The sequence below is a fragment of the Tenrec ecaudatus genome, chromosome 8 (assembly GCF_050624435.1).
Source record: "Tenrec ecaudatus isolate mTenEca1 chromosome 8, mTenEca1.hap1, whole genome shotgun sequence".
Lineage (NCBI taxonomy): Eukaryota > Metazoa > Chordata > Mammalia > Afrosoricida > Tenrecidae > Tenrec > Tenrec ecaudatus.
Window position 1 is genome coordinate 139,418,587 of NC_134537.1, and position 23,309 is coordinate 139,441,895.

The following is a 23,309-nucleotide window of genomic DNA, read 5'->3' on the forward strand; positions in this document are numbered from 1 at the left end:
TCATTTTTAAAGCCCAGAAAATGAGTTAAAGAACATTTCCAAGACGGTGTGGAGACCTACCTGTCTGTAGTGCATTAAGAAAAGTGTCTTTCAAGTCTCAGTGTGTGTAAAAAAAAAAAAAACAACCACTGGGGATCTTGTTAAAATGCTGATTCTGATTCAATAAGTCAAACTGCCTACACTTTTGCTTTTTAAACAAGCTCACTCAAGATATACATTCTGCTGGTATAGAGACTACCATAGGATGGATGTAGAGAGAAACCTTCTAGAGTTAAGGACACAGCGCACTGACTGGTTTACTTTTACCGAGAGGTGACAGGTGGACTAGTGTTCAGCAATAACCTATAGCAGAGAAAGGAGAGGAGCGGGTGGGGCGGGTAGTACTGATGGGGGCAGCTCCATATACCCAGTCTCCTCACCTGAAAATACCTGAGGCATAAGGTGGGACGACCATAAAAGGACTACAAGGCAGTGTAGGGAAGCAAACTACCTTTTGGCTCCCAGTTGGGCCCTCACCTGTGTGTTACCAAGTGTGTTACCTTTAGACGCCCTTACACACTGCCTTGGGTCAATTCCAACTCATAGCGACCACATAGGACACGCAGCATAGGCTCCTTAGGGTTCTTAGACTGTAAATCTTAACAGGATCAGAAGGCCTCCCCTTCCCTTGGCGCAGTGTGGGGTTCGAACCCCAGACCTACCGTTTAGGGTTCGAACCCCAGACCTACCGTTAGCAGCCCAAAGCCTAGCCCACGGTCACGGACATCTCTACGGGACCCAAATTCCGGGTGAACTCTCCGGAGCATCCTTGAGCGACCTTCAAAGCGGCTGTGCCCCTCCCCCCCACACACCTCACTCCACTCACTCACTCACTCACACTACTCACTCACTCACTCACACTATTCACTCTACTCACTCGCTCACTCACTCACTCACTCACTGTCTCACTCACTCACTCACTGTCTCACTCACACTCACTCACTCACTCACACTCACTCACTCACTGTCTCACTCACTGTCACTCACTCACTCACTCTACAGGTGTGGGTGGAAGGCACGCCCCTCCTCCCCCCGCGAGCGGTGGGCGGGGCTCCAGCTGGCTGCCCGCTCTGGAGTCCAGGAACGTGGCGGGGGCGGGGCCTCGTCCCGAAATTGGCACGCCCACGGCCGCGCCGCGAAGCGGATTGGTGGCCCTTGCACCCGGAAGTAGTCCGAGCTGCTCGGAAGCCGCGGCGGGACGCGGGACGCGGGTTACTGCCCGGCGCTGAGGCGGCAGGATGGTGGGCGGCGGGAAGCGTCGGCCCGGCGGGGAGGCCTTGCAGGTACTGCCGGGCAGGCCGTGCGGGGCGCTCGGGTGTTCGCCGGGGCGCCGCCAGGGACGGCCCGTGTCCTTCATCCGGCAACCAGGGGCGGCCGGCGGCGTTCCCGGGGCGGGGATCCCGCCCCCGCTCGGGGTCGCTCCGTCCCGCCCTGCTGGGCACCCAGCCTCGGCTGTTGGGCCTCCGCACCTCCCTCCCGGTCTTTGCCCGCGAGGATGCCGAGGCCAGGTGAAGGCCGCCTGCGCTCCTGCACGCCCGCCCTGCGCGAGCTGCGACTCCCGCGGAACGACGCCGGAGCTTGGGCTTGGTTATCGCGCCAGTGCGCGGGAAGGGCAGAGACACACACTGGGGCCTGTAGCGCGCCCGAAACGATGTGCACCAAGTCTCTGTTTGGAACGTTTCTTGAAGGATCAGTGGAGGCTGCACTGGGCAAAAAGCGAAGCCAGGGGTAACGGCGGGTGGAAGCGAGGACGGTTGTGGCACTGCCGGGAGGTTGATCTGCCTGGAGCTTGACCGGGAAGGAGGGACCAGGCACTCAAGGCGCAGGTCCTGTGGGAGAGAAGTGGCATGATACGGACAAGTGTTAGGAACAGTCTTCCCGCTGCATTATCTACTGAATGGGGGGAGGCTTTTTCAGAGGGCCCGGTTCACTGCGAGAGCGCTGTGCTTGTGGGCTCTCTCAGCATTGGGTCATTCATCTTAGTAGCACCAGCCAGAAGACTACGGGTAGCCACTTGTAAACTCTACAAGGTGGCGATTTGGAGATGGGTAGGGCAGAGCTGGAAAACCCTTTGTCTTCTTTTGAAGGTACAGTGCACACTTGTGGCAATGTAAGAATTAGGTATCCATTACTAAAAGCTTATATCTAACCATAGTCGTCCGCATTTATGTATTACTTAGTATGTGCTAGACGCTGTTCTATTTTCACCTACAACAAAAAACTAAATCCACTTCTGTCGAGTCCAAGTCTGACTCAGCAGTCCTATAGGATAGAATAGAACTGATTGATAGGACTGCCCGCCCAGGCTATAAATCTTTACAGAAACCGAACCAGGGCATCTGGATTCGAACTGTCGACTTGTGTTAACTTCTCTAGCACTAGGACTCTTTAAAAACCGTAATGACTCATTAACCACCCTGGGATGGTGGTGTTAGTTGCCGACTCACTGGTTCTGCTTCAGCTGTCCTGTGCACAACAGAATGAACCATTGCCCCTCCTGTGCCATCCTCGCAGTTGATGTTTGAGCCCAGTGTTGCAGCCACAGTGTCAGTCCATCTCCTTGGTGCGCCCGTAGGTGCTACCGAAGGCCTTTGGGTAGATGAGAAAACAAGGCACAGAGAGGATAGATGAGGGAGACTTCAAATAGTTCACGAGAAAATGGAATGAGAAGATCCTGGGATTTTTCCATGAACTTTTGAAGCCATTTGTATAACTTGCCGAAGGTGAGGGAGCTGAGAAATGGCCGAGCCAGGAATCAACCCGGGCACTCTGACTCTGGAGAGTGATGTAACATTGCCTTTCAACCAGCAGATACGATTTTTCTTTCTAACACGTTATTGAAAGTACAGCGAAAACCAGGTATAAAAACAGAAAGGAGCCTGATGGCATCCCCTAAAAATTTTTTTTGAAGAAATAATTAAAATATTGAAATGATAGCTGGAAGGGGGCGCAGATCACTATTCTGATGTTCCCACTGCTCTTTATTTGTCGTTGTAGAAGCACCTGATAAGATGGTTAAACGTGCATTTTAGAACCAACCCACCTGGACTTCAATTCCTCCTTTCTACTTTGGGAATTAAATTTCATCTCGCTTGTAAAATGTGGGTCATAGTATCAAGCTAACATGGCAGTTGTGGGGATTAAATGAGTTAATCCACAGAAAATGCTTAGAACAGAGGCTTGGTCAATATTAAGTGCTCAATAAACATATAGAAGAGGTGTTGCTCCCAAAGACTTACTGTCTCGGAACCCCTAGGGAGCAGTTCTGTGCCCTTTGGGTCACATAGACTCGATGGCAGTGGGTTTATGCCTGCTATTGGTTGCTGTTATTATCAACAGCGATATAAACCAAAACCAATGCTAATTCACAGCGGCTCCCTGGGATTTTCTGAGGCTGTTTATGGGACTGACAGCCCCATCTTTCTCCCTTGGAGCTGCTGGTGGATTCCAACTTTGACCTTGTGGTTCACAGCCAGTGCTTAACCACTCTACCACCTGGGCTCCTCCAACAACTTTATAGTTATTTTAACTTTTGTCTTAATGACTACAGAGAAACAGATTGATAAACTCAATGAGTAAGCATGGTTAGTCAGTGTGTGGTCCTTGTTTACCGTAGCTAATATCAAACACCTGTGAACCTCTCAACCAATAGAAAAACTAAAGCTTTACATCTTGTTTGTGCCCTGCCCCTATTCCTTCTGCTTAACTTCTTCCTAGCACCGTCTCTTATTGTCACTACCATCCTCAATTTTGCGATTTCTTTTGTTCCTTTACCTTTTTTTCTTCAAACTTTGTCATCTGTGAGCATGCCTAAACTATTTTCAGTTTTTTAACGTCATCAAATGGCTATCATGCTACATATACTGTTCTAGGATTTTCTTTTAAAATTCAACATTATTTTGTTCAGATTGGTCCATACTATTGTATGTAGTTCAAGTTTCACTAAGTATAACATTCCATTGTTTTGTTTTTTGCTTAGTGCAGATGCCTGCTTTTTTTTTCTTTTCTGATTCATAAATGCCTTTTATAGACTTTTAATGATCTCACTGCCATCAAGTCAATGTGACTTATAATGACCCTCTAGGGCAGGGTAACTACTCCTGTGGGTTTCAGTTAGTCTGCCACCTCTTTCTACTTAGGAGCAACTGGTGGTTTCTAACTACTGACCTTGAGGTTTGTGGCCCAGTGCATAACCACTACACCACCAGAGCTCCCTGTTTTTAATGATAGGATCACTACATTTGGGCCTACTAGAAAAAAGTAGAAGAATAAAAATATAAGAAACATTAGAGTTTTTCAACCTCTGCTTAATTCAATGTGGGCTAGAGAAGGGAGAAGGCTTTGTTGCTGAAGCTTTCCTGTGAATTAAGAAAGAACTCAGTCCAGATTTTTCTATATTTTGTTTATTCATTGTTGGTTTTTTTGTTTGTTTGCTTCCTGTCTGTGTTTTGTTTCTCTGTGAGTGAAATCCAGGGTAGAGAGATGTATAAAGACAGTACCTGGATTGAGCATTGCCTCGGGGCATGCTAGGGGGAAACTGAGAGCTAACAAGGAATACAAGATGCAAATGTTCTGAAATTGTGGTGATCATTGCCGAAATCGTAATATTGAATGATTACATTGCCAATAAAACTATAAAAAACAAACTCAGTCCAAAAAGAAAGGCTCTCTGTTCTCAGAAAGAAGTCAGATTACTACTAAATAACAAAGAATGAGTAGCCTCCAATTAAGTGTACTGTCTTTGCCGTATCAAATATTGATTACTCGGGATTATCGGAGAGCGTGTAGCCTTTATACTTCTGTAATCAGCCTGTGTTGCAGAGAGCTGAGTTTATATCGGTGCTTAAAACCACCAGTAACCTTCCCGGTCTCTTCATTTAGAAAGCCAGAAAAAAGCTGCTTTAAAGTTGGAGGCTCTGTTTGGAGATTGTTGAAGCCCAGCCTTTTCCCGGACAAATCTTATAGCCGCTTATTTCTGGCAGTCCGCTTTGATGTGATCACTGACTCTGTCTTAACGAGTTAAGATCACGTGTTGACCCAAAGAGGGCAGACGCTGGCTTCTTGTTCCCTTTCGCTGCGTGCTTCTTTCCTGCCTTCCCTCTTCCCACCTTCTTTCCTGCCTTCCTGCTGTGTTTCCAGTATCCTCGAGAAATATATAGAAAGCCTTGCTGCGTGGGCTCCTCTTGACCATCATTTGTTAGAAATTCTTCTTTATCTTTGTCCAAAAGCATCCCAAGATTTGACTTAGACATGCCATGTACAGTCTTAAGGAAAACATACATCCATAGGGTTTGGTGTATAAAAATAGACAATATTGGTTTGTAAGGAAAGCAATTGAAATTCCTTGTAGCGCATAAATTTGGTATGCCAATTTTCAGCGTGAAAAAACCGTTGACGTGAAGAAAAGTAAGCCGGGTGAGGCTGATGTCCCCAGTGACCTGCGAAAAGAAGTAGAAAATCATTATAAGCTCTCTCTGCCTGAAGATTTCTATCATTTCTGGAAGTTCTGTGAAGAACTTGATCCTGAAAAGCCAGCTGGTGAGTTCCCAAATCCTCCTGCTTCTGTGAGTAGAAAGACAATAGTCACTAGGCCAAGAATATAAGTAGTTACTAGAAAGGAGCGGTTTCCAAGGTGTCTCGTATAACAGATATGTGAAAGCCATAATGGTAAGTCCCTATTACTAATAGACAAAAGTAGATAATTTTACCACCTGGTTTGATGAGCGTTAGTGGGGAAGTAAGCACTTTAATATTTGAATGGAGGTTTCAGTAAAATTTAACAGTTCGGCCTCTAGAAATTTGTCTTGTGGTTTTTGTGAACCAAGAGTTAAGCTGCAGCGTACTTATTAAAGCAACAGGAAGAGATGCAGTGTACATGCTCATCAGTAACGCATCTATTCAGTGGATGTTAATAGTTAGGGAAAGATTTTTAATGCATAAATGTAATAAACTTTCAATAAAGTATGCCTGAAATTTCAAAAAAAGTGTGTGGATCTGGAGGCAGCTGGACATCCCCTTACAGAGGTGTCACGGGGAGTAGATGAGCCAGTCAGGGTGCAGTATAGCAATGTTGAAACATATAACTTAACTGTCGTTCTTAAGTGCTTCCTCCCCCCACTGTCATGATCCCAATTCTACCTTACAAGTCTGGCTACACCAGAGGATGTACACTTGTACAGATAGGAACTGGAAACAGGGAATCCAGGGTGGATGATTCCTTCAGGACCAGTGGTGAGAGTGGCGATACCTGGAAAGGGGGAACCGATTATAAGGATCTACATATAATCTCCTTTCTGGAGAATGGACAACAGAAAAGTGGGTAAAAGGAGACGTCAGACAGTGTAAAATATAACAAAATAATAATTTATAAATTATCAAGGGTTCATAAGGGAGTGGGGAGGGAGGGGAAACGAGCTGATAGCAAGGGTTCAAATAGAAAGCAAATGTTTTGAGAATGATGAAGGCACCAAATGTACAAATTGATGTATGGATTGTTACAAGAGCTGTAAGAGCCCCCAATAAGATGATTTTTTTAAGTGTGAACACTACACATACACCTATGTTCCATTTATTTACCTCTATTTCTGAAAGGATGGTTCAGAAACTGGTAATGGGTTGTGTCTGGGAACAGGAAAGAAAGAGATGGAGTTAACTTTTAGTTATCTGCTATTTTGTGCTGTGTGATTTGTTGTTGTTTTAACCAACATGGAGTAGAGGAGACATACATTGTGGATTGGCACATGCTGTCTGGATTTTGACAGGACTTCCCACCCGTACATTGTATAGCACCTTCTGTGAAGGGAGGTAGCTGTGGCTGTGCGTCAGCATTTACCGACAAAGATGCTTATGAAAGGCCTCTTCCTTCAAACAACAAAAGATGGCATCAAAGGAGAATGAACCTTACGGTAGAAAGCCATGCAGCCCTTAAACATTCCAAATAAACTTGAGCGCATGGGAAGCTACTCAGAAATGTCATAGGGGAAGAGCGTCTAGACAGTTTTTTTCTGTAGACCCTTCTCTTACTGGCTAGTGAAAAGGTGGTTTTAGTTTTCCTGTTACTGTAAACAGTGGATACACTACCTGAAGCTCTGGTGAGGTGGCATGATTTTCCTTCTCAAAAGAGACTTTCTCTCGTGACTTTGCTCACCCTTTAGGAAATTATCCATTTTAACAGGCCACGTGGCTTTGGTTTTACTTAACCCTCTCTCTCTGTGATCTGTGAAGATGGAATCAGCCAGGGTTTGCTGTCAGGTGCCCTGGGGCCGGTTCTAGTTCACAGTGACCCTGCGGCGGGCTAGGAGAGACGCGCTGCCTCATTAGAGCAGGCCAGTAGACTGCCTGCCTGGGAGCCGGGACTCTGGAGCGATGTTGAGCTGATTAGTGGAGAGAAGCCAGGCGAATCCCAGTCAGTTCTGACTTAAGAAAAGGCCTGTGGGCCAAAGTAGAAGTGTGCTCTGCTGGGTGTCGGGTTGATCTTTCAAAGCAGCTGCGTCTGCACACGTGTGAACACTATGGGCACCACCCAGGAAAGGGAAGAAGCATTGTTTTAACCCTTTTAAAATCCATTCTCAGTTCCTGTCTCCCTGGTAAATGTGTGTGCTCGTGGGTCTATGAGGCTAACCACAGTGTAGCAATGAGACACGATAAGTGTTTATCCCTCTCAGCACCCAGTAGGACCACAGATAGGCTGGCTCTGGCTAAAATAAGAAATAGCAGGAATGTTTGAACTATCAAGGAATTCAGTGGCTAATTTTAAGAGGCAATCCTAAATGTACGTGCTCTCTGGCTTCTTTCCCATTGAATGTTTATTCATAACATCTCCACATGTATCGTGTATAAGCTGAGTTTTCCAGTACACTTTTTTATGCAGCTTTTGTGGTAAAAATAGGTGCCTTGGCTGGTATTCGGGTCAGCTTATATGCGAGTATATACGGCACCTACAAGTTTTGGGGATTTTTAGTGTTTTGTCTTTAACTTTAGAAATGCTTATAAAATAATTGGAAGCCTCCTGACGAGCACTGTTGTAAATAAACGTCCTTTTCTTTCTAGAGTCACTTTCTGCCAGCCTTGGGCTTCGGTTGGTGGGTCCCTATGACATCCTCGCTGGGAGGCAGAAAAGGAAGGGGGGGCAAGCAGCAGGGCTGAATTGTAACCTGCACTGGAGGTTTTACTACGACCCCCCCGAGTTCCAGACGATTATTGTTGGGGACGACCAGTCTCAGTACCACATGGGCTATTTCAGGTAAACCATCTTTTCTTCTTTAGACCATGGCTCATGCTGTATAAATGGGCATGCACTGGCCTTACAAGGTGAAGGGCATCATTTTCCCCTACTTGGTGGATCCCGGCTATTTCTTACTCTGATGTTGCCATTTTACAGAGATGGACTCTTTCAAGTTGAATGCCACTAGTTTTCCTTTGTGGTCATAATTCCCTCACCCCTTAGCCCCAAAATGGGCATGAGGAGCCGTTGTACATCATACATGCACCCTGTGCCTCCAGGGGACAGAGTGGTGGTTAGGGACGGGTGACAGGCGGGAGCCTGGGTCTGCTGCTGACTGCTGAGTGACCTTGTACCAATCATTATCTTAGTTTCCTCTCCAATAACAATGGGAAAATGATACATACAGGAGAGAACAGTGGGAGGATTAAATGAGGACATGCAAGAGCCGTAAAGTGCTGAGAAACAGTGGCAGTGTGAGGAAAATACCTTGTCCTAGTCTACCAGGAGAAGTGCTGCCATTTAGTGTGGTCAGGAAGACAGTGGGGGGAATGTGCCCCCAAACTCACTGCCATTGAGATGAACCTCACTCGTAGTGACCCTGCTGGACAATGCGGACCTGCCCCCGTGGGTGTGTAAGACTGACTCTACGGCACAGATGGCCTCACTTTCTCTCGTGCAGTGGCTGGTGGGTTTGAACCACGGGCCTCCGGTTAGCAGTCCGACAGCACCACCAGGGCACCTTCGAAATTCCGATAGGAGCAAGAATCGAGTGATGTGGATTCTGTTTCTGACGATGTGTTAACTTATTAGGATCTTGGTGAAGTCGTTTGGTTTCTCTATTATAAAATAAAAAGGTTTTGATTATATGCACAAGGAAGACCTCTTTATCCAACATCTTGTCACTCTGACCTGTTTCTTTTCTAGTTTTCCTTTCATTTTAGACTCCAGAACTTGGAAGGAGATGATGGTGTGTGATTTCCTTCTTTAACAAGCCTTCTCCTTCCTTTGTATGGGGGTGTAGAAGAAGTATCAGGATCGACAAATCTTAATTTTAGTGTCCGCTACGTAAGATTTGCCGAGGTGTTCATTCTAAGGGACCTGGAGCCAGTAGATGTAAATTGTATATAAAATCTGTACACCTAAAAATGTACCTGCTTGGTAAGATGCATTAAGGAGAGCTCCGTTAATAACACCTCTGCTTCCCAGGGATTCTCCGGACGAGCTTCCTGTGTGTGTAGGGACGAATGAAGCAAAGAAGAGCTGTGTAATTGTTCAAAGTGGAGAGAATGTGTTTGCCGCAGTCAGGTAAGTCCTTCCCTTTGCAATCAACCATGCTTAGGAGTTGTGTACGGTGTCGTTTCATTAGGGATAGGAGCGAGCCAAGCATCTTCTGTTTCTAGAGATCATTTCCACGACTTTTGTAGGGAAGATGTGATAGCCTTGCCCACACCTTTTCTGCTACTTTTCCACGCGCCAAAGAGAACTCTTTGAAAATGGAACTTTTAATCTTGACCTTACTTGTCCCAGATCAAAATCAGAAGATTGATGAGCCTCTTTCCGACATCTGATTTTAAACACCATCATTAAGTGTTCAATGTAGGAACGTATTGTGTGTACTTCAAGCGGACAGATGTAATGGCGCACAGCAGTTGCTTGTAAAGTGGACTGAGCCTCCAGGGATACCAGTTGTGCGGCAAAGCTGGCGGTCATGTGGCGTTTGTCTCTGACACCGTCAGGAAGCTGGGACACCAAAACTGCTTCCTCAGCAGCACTGCCGCTCGAGTCAGGACTGTATGGTCCTTGATGAAACCCGTGCCCCTCGGGGAGGCCCCGCCCCTCCCTCTCAACACCTGCGAAGCTAGAGCCTGGAACCCAGATGTCCAGGTGCAGCTGCTACTGACCCCCCCCCCCCAATGCACGACAGCTGTCCTGGAACACAGCCTCTCCCCATCGCTCGACTTCGATTTCAGAGGTTTGATGGTGATGAGAGAGGCTAGCTCCTAGTGGAGCGTGAGCTGACAGTCCTTTGGGGAATGCAGCCAGTTCTTGGGCCAGTCTGCGCAGACATGATTGGAAGCCATTTGTAACTGCATACGGTTCACATTATAATAGTGAAGGAAGCCGTTCTTATCAACTTTACTATTGAGATCATACTTTATATGACCTCTGTTCATACCCTGTCTTTACAACAAAATCCATTGCTGCTGACTCCATGTGGATTCGTGGTAAACCCGGGTCATTGTGGGTAGAGCTGGGCTCCCTAGATGTTGACTTGTAATCTTAGAGAAGTGTCAGATTGCCAGGCCTTCCTCCCGTCACTCTGCCCAGTGGGTTCAAACTGCCAACTTTTTCATTAGTAGTCAAGCATAGACCGTTTCAGGCTCTCAGGGTCCTCACCTGACCTTTTAAAAGACTTGTATTCCCTGTGCTTTACTTGTATTTGTAGCAGACCATTCAAACCCGCCCATTCAGTGCAACCGCTAGACTGCCTGTACATTCCTGCAGTCCACTGCATTCCAGATGGTCATAAAGGGGCTCTTTCTTCTCCGAAATGCCTCTGAGGGTTGTACAGAATGTTGTGTAGTATTTGTAATTCAGGTGATTTATTCTCTTTAGGTTTATTGTTAAATTTCAATGGGTGCCATCCTTATTAGAAACGACAATTATTTAACACAGAAAAGGGAAACAAAGACATGCATTGGTGACATTACTAATAACTTAGGGAGATGAGCAAGTTCATGTTTGAGGAGCTAGCATTCTTGCTGGTTAATAGTTGGGCTGTGATCCCCAAGGTCAGTGGTTCAAAACCACCTTCTGCTCCTTGGGGGAAAGATGGGGCTTTCTACTCCTATAGAGAATTACAGTCTCCCCTTTTTGTTTGTTTTGTGTTGTTGTTGGTGGTGGTTTTTTGCTTTTGTCATAATATGCCCGCCAAAGTACACCAGAGTCCTTCAAAACCTGGGGACAAGCAAATGGATTCTGGGTTCCCACGTAATTCCTGCCCCAATCCAAGAATAATTAGTTCTTATAACATGGCCCTGCTCAATACTCGCCTTCATGAAGAGATCACTGACGATACAGGTGCTGTAGCAAAGTGTGGTAGAGAAAGCAGGTGGTGCCTGGCTATCAACTGGAACAGTATCTGAAGTCTTAAAGGTTTCTATTCAAACAAGCACCCATCTAAGTGAGGCATCCACTAAGTCCACACGGAAGAAGCACACCAGCCTGTGTGATAAAAAGATGATGCTAACGAAATCCAAATATGACAAAGGGAAAAGTAACAGAGCTTACATTGTGAATACCCAATTTGCAGACGGCTATGGAGGACAGTAGGAGCCCAACCTCCATGTACATGTAGAATATCTGGTCAGATTAAGACTCTGGCAGATCCTCTTTAGCCCTAGGTGAGGGACTCACACAGCTTCACTATCAGAGGTGATTGTAAACTTGAGGATGGTGGGTCAAACCATGGTGTCATAGGAAACTTGGCCAGTTGACCGCCCTCTTGACCCAGACTGAATTTGCTCTAAGCTCAAATATTTCTCACTAGTTCCACAACAGAAATTTCTGCTCTGGCTTTGAAAATAATTGTTGGTCTTTTTCTTTCTCACCCTTTATTTTTAGCTCGTTATTTTCTCTTAGCTGTTTTGTTTTTCTTTTATTTCGGTTAGATTTCCCAGTTTGTGAAGCACAGGAGGAGTGGATGCGTAGAGATGATAACTGATACAATGGTCTATCGGGAAGTGTGAGGGTGAGGGGAATTGGGGAGCAAACAGTGAACGCAGAGGGTGTGTGGAGCTATAGAACGGATTTTGATGATTTATATACAGTTTCTTTTAAAGTGATTTGACTGTTGAAGTGTGTGCTATGTGAACAGCTATCAAGAAAACAAACGGGAAAAGCTTGACCAGTGGTTACCATGGTGACGAAGGAATGGTTTTTGCTTGGGGGGATGTTGAGTTTATGTGGATGGAGGTGGGATAGTGTGGAGAAGAGTGTCTGGTGATTGCACAACATGAAGAGTGCGCACCGGCACTGAATGGCACGTGGAGACATTGTTGAATTGGAGACTGTCTCATTGTGTAGTTTTTTTTGTTGCCAAAATTAGAAAAAACAATTACACAAATAACAATGACTACAAGGAAGGGGAAAATGTTCTAAAATTGATTGTGTTGATGACTGTACAAGTGCCAGTAAAGCTTCTTTAAAAATAGCTAAGAATCACAGGCCCCAGGGTTCTGTGTCAACTCAAGGGCCGTGAGAACGTTTTTCAGTCTCTACCATCGTTTCATACCAAAATATGTTTTGGGGGTTTCCTTCAGTAATTTATCTCAACTAGGAGTAAAAGATTGCCTTGAGGTTTAACTGTTTTCGTACTTTTTAAGAATTACAACTCTTAACCTGTTGATGATACAATAGAAAAGTATTTCTCTTCCATGCCACAGTTACCTGAGCTGTAAATGGATATCAGCACCCACGACAGATGTTTGAAGCCACTGCCAGTGCCCAGCCCGTGGCAGGCTGTCCGAGGTTGGGGCTGAGCAGGGACTCCGGTGTCCTCCTGGAAGTCCTGTGGCCTGTCTCCAGCTGAGAGCTAACGAAATCCTAGCCCGTGTACAATATTTTCTTGTGTTTCATTGTCGTCACATATCTTTTTTAATTACTCTGGATTGTGCTTTCATATAAGCTTCTAAAATAACCTTACTACCTTTTTAAATTTTCTAAAATTTCCTTAACATACATGTGCCAGGCATCATGTTTTTTTTAATGCTGAGTCTAAACATCTTATACGTGTTTATTGTGGATGTGTCAGATTGGTTTCTCTACAGAAGCAAAACCAGGGCCACTTCTCTAAGTGTATGGAGAAGGTATATCCAGAAAAATGAAAAAGAGAAATGGCTCCCCCATTGCAGAAGCAGTCAGTCCAGTGTCAGACATTAAGCTGGAGACTTGTCTTGATGCGAGTGGCTGCCTGGGCTTGGGGAGCCAGCAACCCAGGAAGCCAGAAGAGCGTGGGCCAGAGACAGAGCTGGTCAGTTGGCAGATGCCGTGTTCTGGCTGACTGCTCCCGGGGCTGCCTGCGACTGAGGCAGGAGGCCAGGGCTGACAGACGCAAGCTCCACACCAGCAAGAAGAGAATGTTCTTGGCTGTGAGCCCGGTCGCATCCCCATGGAGACCCCCTCAGGCTGCCGCCTGAATGAGAGGTTGCACTCCCCCCACACCTCACAGGTGCAGCCAGGTTAGCACCAAACCGGTCCATCTCAGGAGACAGTACAGACAGCGTACACATTTGACTCGTGTCTGCTGTGTGTGTGCCTGGTAGCTTTTGTTAATGTTGCTTTCCCTTTGCTTGAAGACATCTGTGGTTTTGAAAGGGCTCTTGGACTCAGGGTCCTGTAGATGGATGGAGTCTTCGACAGAAGTGACCGTTTCACATTTTGCTGCTTTAACTGCCAGCCGTCTGTGGCCCTGCAGCATGGTGAGAACTTGCGCTTCTTTTCCAGGTTATTTTTGGTGAAAAAACTTAAAGAAGTGACAGATAAAAAGAAAACTAATCTTTTGAAAAGCATACATGGCAGACTCACGGAAGCAGCCGGCGAACTTGGGTACTCCCTGGAGCAGCGAACCACGAAGATGAGACAGAGAGAGAAGAAGGTAGCCCTCGGTATTTCTCTGTTGGAAACATAGTAAACACGGAGGAGCGGGTTGTTTTTATTAGTTTATTTAGCAGGGCATTTTTTCCCTGTGTTCTCTCCTCCCATTCCCTTGCTCTTTTCGTTAGGTGTCAACTACAGGGAGCCGAGGGGCACCACAGGGCAGGGGTGTCACAAGGCCAGTTCTGGAAGGTGCGTGGCTGCTCCTGCTCCTGGGCTCACAGCTGAGTGGGCACCTCTTCACACGTTCCCCCACTTGTCACGCTCCTGGTGACCTCACTGCTGGGGGTGCTTCATTCACAGCCTGTATTCACCACGCTTACCCATTGATCATGTCATCAGTTAAAGCCGCTTTGTACATAATGATTTTCACTCTAAAAACTTGGTTTTCGGGTGGGTTTTTTGCTAAAATTACTTCATAAATATTTTTGTGGTCAGATCTATAAATCTTTCCCTTCAACACAAGAGTAAAAAAATATTTGCTTTTATTAATGATGGTTTTGTGGTAGTATTTTTATTCAACTTTGCAATTTCCTATGCCAATTATTTTGTTATGAAGAATAAGATCCCTGGCTAGACTTCATTTCTCCCGTCCCCCCCCCCCCCCACCTCCACGACGGGCCGGGGAGCAATTGTCTGAAAAGCTCTTGGGAGTAGCCTGCTCCGAGGGTGGCTTCAGAAATACGGAAAGAAAGCAGGAAGAGTGAGAAAGTGGGGTGATTGCTTGAAATAAATTTTCAGGTAATTTCATTTAGAAAAGACTTTATAATTTTCTTTAATTAAACCTTTATTTTCTTTCTTTTTTTACAATGAGTTTAATGTTGAGGCCATTTTCACCAGGTTGCACAAAGCAGTAGACTATGTGAAGCAGATGTTCTATGCTGGAAGGACCAGCTGCGGTCAGAATAACGCCACTGGTGGGAATCCAGAGGAGCACGGAGATGGAGGGGTCGTGGTGGCGGCTGTGCCTCCATGAAGGCACGGCACAGCTAGAAACTGCCCACGTGGGCGAAGCTGCCAAGCAAGCCCGCATCGTCTGGGGAAGAGTTAGGGGACTGAATGTGGCAGGACAGATGAGCGGATTTCTGGTTCTCCCACACCTTCCTGCGCACAGGAGCTGTTCCTGCCAGCTGCTGCTCAACACCCCCCACCCCCCCTCCACCCCCGGCTTCTCAGCTGCCTGCGTGGACCACCGACAGAGAGCAGCAGTGTGCTGGCTCGTGTCTGCTAATGCCTGGGTTTCTCGCCTCTTAACAGGCAGGATGCAGAAAATGACCAGTACAACAAATGAAGATCAGTTCACTATTTGTAAATTCCTCTAGGGCTTGAATTTTTGAAAGACAGAATATTAAGCTGTTACTCTCTTGTCCAAATTTACTGACATAATATGTCACCAAACAATTTTTTTTAAGCATGATTAAATCTTCTAGGCATTTTCTTCTTTTATCCTCAGGTTGTTACGAAGACCTTCCACGGTGCAGGCTTGGTTGTTCCAGTAGATAAAAATGATGTTGGGTACAGAGAGCTCCCTGAGACAGATGGTAATGTATTTCTTATGGAGACAATGTGTATTTGAGCATATCTATGTACAAGAAGGTTCTCATTGGCGGGAAGCCTGTCTGCACATAGGCCCCTTGTGAGAAGTTAGAGATAAGGCACAAGCTCAGGTTGGGGAGCGAACCAGTCTGGCCTGAAGTAAAACTATTGTGTCTGTGATGCTGTGAGTAAACTTTTAAAATCATTTCAGTTATGGTCGTTGTTTTGCTATTGATTTTTTTCTCAGACCTCTAAGCACTGCGTGAGTTCAAATCACATCGCTCCCATAACTAAGTTTAGTCCAAATAAGTTTCCCCTTGGCATATAAGATAGAGCTTATTGAGCAGTTTTTCAGTCACCCAACTTTCTAAACTAAGTTTTATAGGATGGAAATTGATTCAGAAAGGTCTCAAACAAACCCACTGTCTTCCAATCAGTTCCGACTCAGAGCAGTTGTAGAAGAGGACAGAGTAGAATTGTCCTTGTGGGTTTCTGAGCCTGTAAGCCTTCATGGGAGTAGAACTCCTTTTCAGGAAGTCCACCCTCACTGCCGTGGGGTCACTTCTGACCCATAGCAGCCCTATAGGACAGGATAGAGCTGCCCCTGGTAACTTTCCGAGACTAACTCTGTGGGAGTAAAAATCTCATCTTTTTCCTGAGGAGACACTGGTGATTTCGAACTGCTAACCTTGCTGTTCACAGCCCAGCACTTAACAACTCCGCCACCAGGACCCCTTCAGAGAGGTGTCCAGGTAGTGACTAGCTGGAGAAGCTGGTCTCTCTGCCGGTGGGGGTCATGGCCAGGTGATAACGACAGGCGAGCCCTCGGGTGGCAGGGGAGGGTTTCTTGGCTGTCGTCCTTCTCCGCAGATCTTTCTCCTGTGGGGCCGCTGGGCACACTTGTTAGACAGGCCCAGAGAGTAAGCAAGAGCCTGTATCAGCCATATGAAGTCTTTTCCATGTGCGTGCGTGCGTACATGCGTATGTGCGTGTTTTCTCAATCACGTAAAAATGAGAAAGCTATACTTAAAGGACATTCAGACATGGGGTGTGGTTGAAGCAGGGTTGGCTTGGGGGGGAATAGTTGGCCACAAACACTCCCTTAGCCAACTGAAAACTAGTAAAAGCCTTACGTAAAATCACTGCAATGTTATTGAAAAATAATTAAAATCATCACTCTATAGCCAATACACAAAATGTTGTTAAACCGCGTTTGTGCCGGAATCCTGAGGAGAAAGATGACGAAAGCCCCCACCCCGTATTGCTGGGCTGCAGATTACTACCCTGCCGGCGTTACCCAAACCAGCCCGCTTACCTTTCGCGGTGGACCCAGGTCATCTCTGTATCGCTGCTTTCTTTCAGCCGACCTCAAGAGAATTTGCAAGACCATTGTTGAGGCACCGAGTGACGAGGAGCGGCTGAAAGCCTTTGCCCCCATTCAAGAACTGATGACCTTCGTGCAGTTTGCCAATGACGAGTGTGACTACGGCATGGGACTTGAGCTGGGCATGGACCTGTTCTGCTACGGGTCACATGTGAGTGAAATCACCCCCACCCCCTCGGTCACCACGCGCTCCTTCCCGCCCCCACAGCACACGGCCCGCCTCGGGCATGGAGGATTGTCCAACCAAGGTCGAACCAAGTGTGGGCTGTGCATCCTGCTGGTACGTCGGCATGGGTGATTTTTCAGTGAGTTCAGCAGCTGGTCCAGGCATGTCATTTGTTTGGAATTCGTTCCGTATTCTAGCAAAGGGGGCCAGCCAAGAGTGCTTCCTGCCTTTAGACCCACAGGACTGCGGGCCCTAAGGGTTTGAGTTTGAGTTCTGGTGGCTGAGTGAGTGTCTGCGTGGTTAGGCACTTTACCTTCACTTTGGCTCCATTTTAAACAGGCGTTAAATTACTGAAAGATACCATTGATTCCTTAGTTGTTTGCTCATTAAATAAGGAAATGTTGCTTAATGTTTTATTGGTGCTTGAGGACAGTGGTGGTAGAAATTTCACCTCCTTCACTGGAGACCCAGGTTCCCCATTCCCAGGCACAGCAGCACCCCCCCTCCCGCCCCGGCTGTCAGTGACCAGGTGTCCGTGGTGCTTCAAGACCCAGGTGGGCTAGAAAGGAAGGCCTGGAGACTGCTCCCAAGAATCGGGCTCTGCACTTCCTACAGTAGTAACCTGCGAGCCACTGAAGAGCAGCCGCTGGCAGCCAGCGCCCTCTGGCTTTAGCGGCATCAGAATCACATGGGGGGCTTGCCAAAACACAGATATCTGCTCCACCGCCAGCATTTGACTCAGGCCTAGAGTGGGGCCTGAGAGTTGACAGCCGCGTAGCAAACCTGATGACTGTGGAGACTAAGGCAACGTCTAAGAACGTATGAAACAGTTAAGCCTAGTACTTGCCAGAGTAATATGCCAAGTAAATATTATCCACCGAATGCACTGTTGCCCTTTTCACTCTAGTCTGAATGTCATAGCAGGGTCCGAAATTGCCGTGAGCCTCTTCCAGGAATAGGGAGTCTGGAGAGAAGGTGGGGTGGAATTTGGGGATAAAGGAGAGAGTGATTTGAAAACTCAAGGGAGGCTTCAATTTGGGATAATGAAGGAAAAGGCTTTGAAGGGACAATATTGGGGGGAGGTTGATAAACCATATCTAAGGGAAGCTTAAAATTTAACTTTGTTCCAAATTTTCCTGACCATGTTTGCCTTCTAAAGCTTCCAGGAGGCCCCAGAGCAGAACGCCAGGGCTGTGCCAAAGCCCACTGCTCGTCGTCGAGAGAGAGAGCGAGCCGCCAGAGTGGTGTCGGGCGAGGGCTCTGTTCACCACGTGCATTTGGAGCGCAGCCTCTGCTGTGCTCTCGGCTTACTAGTCACCTGCTTGTATTTTTCAGTATTTCCATAAAGTTGCGGGCCAGCTTTTACCTCTCGCATATCATCTGTTGAAGAGGAATCTGTTTGCAGAGATCATTGAAGACCACCTGGCAAACAGAAGCAGGGAGAACATAGACCAACTTGCAGCATAAGTGCATCTTGGCTTGCTCTGCCTGGTGTGTATTTTAAAGCATTAGTGTTACATTTGTGATTTTGTTTTTAAGGCATACAGAAAATAAACTGAAACTTTTTAAAAAATAACTTGGACAAGACTCTTCTGGCCTGTTTCATTCCGTGCTCTGCTAGCACGTGCCGATAGGTGGCATCTAAATGGGGACCCCCCTCCCGTTTTGGAGGACCACTGACGCCTGCCAGAGGAAGCCACTGCCCACTGCCTGTGGCGAGACCAGACTGCCCTCTCCTCCTCGTCCTGCCTCCGGCGTTCAAAGGAAGGACAACGAATCATTTCTTTCCTTCGAGCCTTGAGTTGAGTTTAGCTGTAGTTTGTGGGTTAAGTTTACATGGATTGAGGCCTAGGGAAGAACACTTACAGGTTAAAGTCATGACACTGCCAAGCAGCCTCCAGAGTGGCTCACCCCAGACTTACCCAAACTGCATTCTATCAGTGTCTCCGGGTGACTTTGATGCCCTCCCCCAAATTGGCCTGAGGTGCCCCATCAGTCTCCTTTGAGACAGCTGCTCTTTGACTCAGTATCTGTCACCACAGCACCCTATATTGATAACCGGATGCTAGGACTAACATAGTAACACACTATAGTATGGGGCCCAATATATTATTTTGGATTTTAAAGTTTCCCATTGCAAATTATTTTGAGTTTCTTGTACGCATCTGTGGGAACAGCTGCGTTATCCCAAATTCGGGTCCTCCTCATACCTGACGGGATGTCCTTCAGCTTAAAAATGTAAAGCAAACCAGGAGATGCAAAATAACGAATTGCGTGCCCAAGAGCCTGTGTTTTCCCCTCCACAGTCAAGGCAGAAGAGCCCTCGGGTCATTGAGTTGAACCCACATTTTGTAGATCGATTTCCGTACCCAACAAACGTCTCTTGAAGCGTTTTCCAGATTCCCATAGTGTTTGTTGTCCCCTGAGAAAGACTTTGTGTGTACATTTGGTTGAGTAGTGTTTCATTGAAGTGAAACGTGATTTTGAATGTAAGTAGCATGTCTCCTTGCCCCAGTGAGGTCGGAGGTTTTTTATAGGCATGTGTTGTGTGGATACAGAAAGCTTCATCAGTAACAAAGCTCTGGATGTAAATGCGAGTATTGGTTAAATAAAATCATTGCATCTCAAACATCATTAAGGTACTATGAAAAAAGAAAATAGCAACAGTTGAGAAATGATTCACACGAGATGCCCAGAGTTACGGGTTCTTGACTTCTCAGACAACACGGCATCTCCTGGGATCTCGAATCCTGTGTTCTCTGGCTGCCGGTTACCTTTCTGCGTCGAACCTGTCGTGCCTTTGTGTAGGCCCTGAAGATGCTTCGTGTAATGGAGGCACTTTCACATCTTAGCCCAAATACAACCAAAAAGGGTCTTCCACGCAGTTCCGGTGGGAGGTCCGAGGTTTGAGGAGCTATCGTATCCTGCGCTCATGTGACCTCACCACGGTGCAAACATTAGGGAGTTCGACCATTACAGGAACAAAGGGCTCACCCGTCCTTTGACTCAGAACAGTGACACCACGGGTAATCTTAATCTCATCTTTTTAAAATTATTGTGCTTTCTTCCCCTCATTCTCTTTTAGTTTCCAAGATACCATTTATTTCTAAATTTTATCCCCAATATTAATATATAAGTCAATTTAAATGACAAATGCAAGCATCTTTCATTGAAACAAATGAGTTGCTGAGCTAGAAGTGTAATTCCTTTAATTTTGTCACTTGTGGATCCAATAGTCCCAAAATGTATGACTTGTGATCAGTCGTAGCAGATCCCAACAGGATTCCTCCTCAAAGAACACATGAAAAAGGACAAAAGGGTCGGTTTCGTATTGTCCTTTCATAAGCCTCATAGAGCTTTGACGTGCCTTCCAAAACCTGGGTCTATCCCAGCACGATCGAATTGGAGGCTGAGGCCAAGACACTGGCTGTGGTAGTTGTGAACGGGGCTTCCTGAAAACAAGGCTTGTAAAGCAAGATGTGAACTCTCTCCGTCTGGAACGAGTGTCAGAGAGCTGGTCCACACTGCGGGGCATTTTTCATCAGAGAACAAGCGTTTGTGCTGGGGCTCCAGACCTTCCTTTCCACTTCACTAGCGGCCGAGTCCGTCTCGACTGTTACTCACACTTCTACCTGTGACACGGCCACTTGGTGGACGAAGTGCCGTGACTCAGGATTTAACACACACACCCCCAACTCATAATGAGCTGGCCCAATGGAGGTTTTCTCTATTTGGACATATATAAAATGAAATACTGAAAGATGTAAAACAATCTAGGAGATCTATAACCTTTCAATAATGCCCTGAGACCCAATCCTTACTGGCTGAATGTCATTCTGTTCAAACGCCTCCTGTTCTAATTCCTATTTTCAGTTTTTATGTAGATGATTCTTCCAATACCTCGAACTCTTCAGTTCTACCCTACCAGTCCAGTGATCTGAAGTTTGGTGGGAGCGCAGTTTACCCGTTCATTTGCAAACAGCATGTGGCTACACATGTGGAGTAAGCGTTTAGGTCGAGGTTGGATAGCCCGCAGTGCTATAACCAGCACATCTTTCCGTACTTCACCTGTACCCCAGCCCAGCCGTAACCCTTCTGCTCTACCATAGCCTACAAGTCACCATCTCCACTGTTCTTTCGTTACAGCTTCGTCGTCTTTCTTCATCTAGCCCTTAGAATACCACTCCCCATCACTATGGTCATCATCTCCCTTGCCGCTCTCTTCATATCTTGTACTTGGCTGTTAGGACTTGAAGCCTGCCCATTCCTTTCTTGCATTTTCTCAGTAGCATGTGGCTGCAGAGAAAAAATTATATAACCATTGAGACGCATCTCATTTAATCTCAAGTAGACTGTGCCACTCCTCGGGATGATATGACTTTCCCCACCGTCACAGACTTCAGACAGCTCGTCCCATATTTCACTGAGAAATAAAAGATCATCCGTAAAATGTCACCTCTACTGGCTACCCATGGTACTCTGCCTTCCAGAAGGTTGATGAACATGGCTTGGTGGCCCACCAGTTGTCTTAGATCCAACCCCTTCTTACCTACTCAAGAATTCTCATCACTAGCCACACAAAAGCTACAAGATCCTGTTACTTTATAAATAAACAGCACACCCTGAACCGAGTCTTTCTCAAAAACAAGGAAGAACTGCCTATGTGATAGTCTGTCCTTCTCCTTCCAAGATTTCACCTCAGTCAGGCGTCTGCAGGGCGCTGACGCTGCGCTGACCACAGGCATCGGTCAGTTTCCAGTGTTCACCTCATCTCGCATGCTCGGTCGCTCCTGGACATGTTGATTCGCCTGGCTTTAGGCACCACCTCCTACCGCACTCTTCCCTGGCTGCTCCCGGGTGGGGACAGAACCATGCCTCCGTCCCTCTTCTCTGTGCACACGGATGGTAAGCCCACAGTGATCTCACAGACTGATCCCCTCCTGTATTCTCTGCAGCTGGACCATTTCCCTGAGTTCATGTCGAGTAAATCAGCTGCTGACTATACAGCTCCCTGCCCCCACCCACCCCAGTGTCCCAAGGCATTTAAAACAAAATCTTAAGCCACAATTCTTCGGGGCACACCTGCAGATCTAGTCCTCAGGTCTTCAACTCAGTAAAAACCGCAGTAAGGTTCATCTTTGATTCCTCTCTGATCCTATTCCACCTTCCCTGCATTTGCAAATCCTGTCTACTCTCTTTTCAAAGTATGTCTGCAGTCCACCAGTCTGAGCAGGCTTCACGCCCCTCTCTGGTCTCACTGGGAATCTTCCTGCTTCCACCTCTGTCCCCCGACAGTGTTTCCATCGGGCCATGTCTTGTCCTCCTGCCGCGGTGGGTCCAGCTGCCGCAGCCTAGGAAGCACAGCCGTCGCAGCAACTTCTGCGTGCCACATCCTCTGGAACCCGGCCGCCACGGTACCGCTCCTCACTCTCCACGCCACCCTATCCCTGAGGCCTCCCGATTCCAAAAGCAAATCCAGCCTCAACTACCATGGAGCTGATCGTAAAAACTATACAGGAGAGCAGAGCTGCTCCTGTGGGTTTCCTGTAAGTCACTATAAAAACAGCAGCCTTCTGCCCGGTACTTCACTTTTTCCCTGCTAAGTGGGTTTAAAAAGAACTTAAATGTGATTTACTTAAGCTGTGTTTAGTAAATTTCATGTCATTTATTTAAAAGAATGTAAACCATTTACCTATTTTTTTTTCCCTCCATGCAAGTGGCCAACTTTTCTTTTAAAAGTAAGGCTTTCCGTAGACCCTGCAACACTCAGTGATGAGCGGGGACTCTCTCCCTTCCTGCTGGCCACCAGGCGTCTCCTGCCCTGAGTCTGGCAGGCACTCTTTCGTTGCCCCTGGTGTCCTTCCAGTGCAGGTGCGACAGACTAGCCTGTGGTCATAAGCCCACTGGGCAGTGGGGCAATGGGCTATCTGTGTGATGGGTGTATCATAATTCGATCTCTTTTGAAAAATGAAAGAGTAAATGAAACCTAGCAAAGAGAGAGGGGCAGGAGCGAAGGGGACAGAGATACCAAGCATATGGCAACTGCCCAGGAGTAGCAGCTCAGAAGAGACAGGACTTGCCCGCAGAGCCGGTGCCCTGAACCATGAGAGTGAATGTCGGTTGCTAGAGGTGTTTCTGTCAGGGGGCACGAGCTCACCCAGATGTTGACCACCCGCTGACCTGCTGGTGCCGGGCAGACTGGCCTACGCAGCTGGAAGCAGGGGTAGCAATGGGAGAACTGTTAATAATATAATTACAGGCCAAAGCACGCATTGTCATAGAGGTTTTAATAGCTGATTAGCTCA

General features: G+C 46.8%; 1 protein-coding gene across 1 annotated transcript; it reads left to right on the plus strand.

The window, feature by feature from the left end:
- Positions 1-1,200: 1,200 nt before the first annotated feature.
- Positions 1,201-18,580, plus strand: HPF1 (histone PARylation factor 1). Its single transcript, XM_075556879.1, has 8 exons — positions 1,201-1,322; positions 5,418-5,577; positions 8,089-8,281; positions 9,470-9,568; positions 13,769-13,919; positions 15,372-15,459; positions 16,817-16,989; positions 18,340-18,580. The coding sequence occupies exons 1-8, from the start codon at positions 1,278-1,280 to the stop codon at positions 18,469-18,471; spliced, it is 1,041 nt and encodes a 346-aa protein (XP_075412994.1). The 5' UTR covers positions 1,201-1,277; the 3' UTR covers positions 18,472-18,580.
- The last annotated feature ends 4,729 nt before the right edge of the window (positions 18,581-23,309 follow it).